The following is a 3,975-nucleotide window of genomic DNA, read 5'->3' as shown; positions in this document are numbered from 1 at the left end:
AAGGAATGCATTACACATATCATTGGGGTTGAATTCGGACGACAGTTTGATGAATGAAGATGAGTCGGTCAACATTGATTCGGACCGCAACTTCAATGATGGAGAAGATGATATTGACGATGACGATGACGATGATGATGATGATGATGATGATGATGATGATGATGATGATGATGATGATGATGATGATGACGACGACGACGACGACCACCATTATTTAGAGGAAGAGGGAGAAGGCTGAGAGGACAGGGAAATGTCTAATGAGTTCAATGAAGAAGATCTAGTAATTGGTCCAATTACTGGGATGCGGTTCAGTAATAAGGATGTTATGTTTGATTTTTACAAAGAACATGCAAGATTATCAGGGTTTTGCATTGTCAAAAGAATATCAAACAAAAAAGGTGGTGATATTGTTAGGCATGTGCAATATGGTTGTGATAGGTCTAGAAAACCAAGGAATAAGCATGTTACCAAGAGGAGGAACTGTCGTGCTAGAATAAATGAAATTTTGAAGGAGAATGGTTCATGGCGTGTTTCAAAGGTGGTTAAAAAATATAATCATCAATTGAAACCAGCACTATCGCGATTGATGGCTGGACATCGCTTAGTAAGTCTCTTAAGAGAACTCTTGTAGCCAAAGATATTGCTGGCTTAAGACCCTCAAAAAATATAAGAGTCGCTGAAGTACTTGCTGGTAGCCCCGAAAATCTGGGTTGTACACCAAAGGACTGTAGAAAGTATATTTTGAAGAGTAGAAAGCTTCAGTTGCAAGAAGGGGACGCACAATCATTACTCAAGTTCTTCAGTGACATGCGGCAAAAAGATAGGGAATTTTACTACTATGTAGATGTGGATAGTTTTGGTCTACGTCGTAATATTGTATGGGTTCATTCACACTCTAAGGTTGCATATGAGGAGTTCCATGATGTAATATGCCTTGATACCACATACCTTGTGAATCGATACAATATGCCATTTGCTTCATTTGTTGGTGTCAATCAGCATAGGCAGTCCATACTTTTGGGATGTGCTCTTATGTCTAGTGAGGATATAACAAGTTGCAAAATGATGCTCTCTACATGGCTTAGGGCTTTAAACAATGTTTGTCCATTAGCTATCATGACTGACCAATGTGATACTATTAAGGCTGCCATCAATGCATTGATTCCAAATACGGTATATAGATATTGTATATGGCACATATTCGCAAAGTTGCCTACGAAGTTAAGCGGAGTTCTTGATGGTAAGATTGCAAAGGTAGAATTTAAGGCTTTAGTCCTTGATAGCATTAACATTGCTGAGTTTGAGAGAAGATGGACTGATTATATTGCAAAATATAACTTAGATGGAAGGGATTGATTTTATAAGCTTTATTTGGAGAAGGAAAAATGGGTTCCTGTATACCTAAATTATCACTTTTGGGCTGGGATGTTGTCCACACAAAGAAGTGAAGGAATGCATGCTTTCTTTGATGGATTTATCACCCGCCAAAGCATTTTGAAGCTATTTGTTCAGCAATATGAGTTAGCCATAAGAGCTAAGTTCGAGAAAGAATTGGAAGCTGAATATAGGTCGAGGTGCTTTGAACCAAAATGTTTGTCTGAATTCACATAGGAGGAAAAACTTCAAGCATGTTATACTCGTGAAGTGTTTGAATTTTTTCAAGTACAGTTAAGGAAACTGTTCCATTGTGAAATCAGCACCCCTGAAGATCATCAAGCAAACCCTGGAGTGGAGAAATACATTATAACAGATTCTTCACTCATGAGTTTTAACACTAGAGATCCATTTGTATTCACGGTTGAATATACATCTATTGACGAATATCTAAGTTGCAGCTGCAAGTGATTTGAAACAAAAGGTATTATATGTTGCCATATTTAAGGTGTTGTCTCATAAGAGGATTAAAAACGTTAATGAGAGGTATATATTGAAAAGGTGGAGAAAAGATGTTGTTCGTCCGTACTTGAAATGTTTCTTTCTAGGAGGTTACCCACATATGACTTATGAATACATGATGTACAGGGAACTATTAAAGCATTTTGAACGGGTTTGTGATATTGCATTGGACACTGAAGTGATGAGGCAATACATTAAGTATGATTTGAACAGATTGGAGCATGACCTTTTGAATTGGGATGATGATATGATAGTTCCAAATTGGAATTTGGAAGATACACATGATGGTGTGGGTGAGGGTGAGGGTGAAGGAAGAAATATAAGAGATCCTAGATACGTAGCTTCTCGTGGACGTCCAAGATTGAATAGATATAGAGGGCGAATTGATTCATACTTTAGAAGTTCACAAACGGGTGTTGAAAATGGAGTTAGAGGTAACATGAGGGGTAGAGGTGGTGGTAGAGGTGGTGGTAGAAGTGGTGGTAGAGGTGATGGTAGAGGCCATGCTAGAGGAGGTTGTAGAGGTGGTGGTAGAAGTAACAAATTTGATTAATTATTTTATTTTTTTTTGATAAATACATTGCTTATTAGTTTTATTTACTCTAATTACAGCAAGATGATGCAACAGTACCACCACAGAGTAGCTTGCCTGATATAAACGATGAAGCAAACTGGAAAGTAGAAGACTTGACCTTTTAGTTTGAGATGATTTAAGTTTGAAACTTATTTAATTTGATTTGAGATAGATTTTTATTTAATTTATTGACTTTGTTTTGTAATAAGTTTAAACGTGTGGTATTATAATTATCATTGTTAAATACTTCATTTTATTGTTACTTGCTTTTAATTTAGAGGACTTTTTTTTTTAAAATGCCCTTCAATTCCTGGGCTGGGATATATTCAACTTCCGACAAAAACCATATTTGGAGGGGGGCTTGGCCTAACCTCCAATTATAATACATTGCATACTATAAACTTAAAATAGACCTTAGATTACAAAAAAGTTTTCCTTGTCATACCTTAGCCTAATGCTAGGTAGCTGCATTATATTGATACACCTATTGCATTAATTGGAGAGTAGTCTACCTCAATGCATCAATTGATACACCTATTGCATTAACTGCGACCCTTCTTCTTCCTAGTAGAAGAGGACGCATTAACTGCGACCCTTCTTCTTCCCAGTTGAATAACTACTGCTATTCTTCTTCCCAACCGTTCCTCTTTACTCACAAAACCAACCCATTTAACTTTTCTATGTAGCATTTACTCTTACACTACATTAATAACATACCAACCCATTTAACTTCCCTATGATGCATTTACTCTTCCAATACATGATCACTAATCATTCCATTTCGATTTTTTTGAATGTTAATTAAAAAACAAATATTATAGTAAAGAAGACCAATATGAAGATTGAAATTTCATAACATAATACTTCAACAGAATAAAGCACAACAACCAGAACTAAAGCAACGTACATGAAAATAAAAAATAATAAAAGGATAAATCACACAAATACATCCTAGAAACTAATCAATTTCAACCGTATGAAGTTCCTTCTCCCTTCACTTAAACATTGAAGACAACACGCAGTGGTGAAACATCAACCAACGTAAATTTGACGACGAAACCTCGCTTGATATAATTCTCCAAAATAAAAAGTTTTCAGCCTACCTTGAACCTTCTTTGATCACCAACGCTCATATTTACATACCACTCTTTGCCACGATAGTGAAGCAACGCGTGTTCTACTGTTGGAGGAAGATGCTTGTAGATTTTTCTTGGAATATACTTAAAAAAACATTACTATTAAGTTTCGAAAAATATGAAACTGAATCAAGATATACAATACTGGTGCATATATATTTTCTAGAGTTAAAGGTATAAGAAACAAAAGTATTTTATGTAAAAGAAAAATTCATTTAGGATTAACTCAAGAAGTTGTTGTAACATTCAAAGAAATAAAGTTTAAAGGACATAATAATTTATCAGATCGTTGTAGTTGATGTATGAATCAGTCATAACCACTTCAAATGTTGGAGGATTCTCTTCTTCATTATCACTGCTAGTAGA

The 3,975-nt window shown here is 35.5% G+C and overlaps 1 protein-coding gene across 1 annotated transcript; it reads left to right on the top strand.

Moving 5' to 3' along the window:
* Positions 1–253: 253 nt before the first annotated feature.
* LOC107773823 (protein FAR-RED IMPAIRED RESPONSE 1-like) lies at positions 254–1,359 on the top strand. The gene is made up of 2 exons (XM_016593242.2): positions 254–521; positions 635–1,359. Exons 1-2 carry the CDS (start codon positions 254–256, stop codon positions 1,357–1,359), a joined length of 993 nt encoding a protein of 330 aa, XP_016448728.2.
* Positions 1,360–3,975: the final 2,616 nt, after the last annotated feature.

Source organism: Nicotiana tabacum, chromosome 18 (assembly GCF_000715075.1).
Source record: "Nicotiana tabacum cultivar K326 chromosome 18, ASM71507v2, whole genome shotgun sequence".
In the NCBI taxonomy this organism is placed as follows: Eukaryota; Viridiplantae; Streptophyta; class Magnoliopsida; order Solanales; family Solanaceae; genus Nicotiana; species Nicotiana tabacum.
Note: the sequence above shows the minus strand (reverse complement) of the source record. Positions and strands in the feature narration are given on the sequence as shown.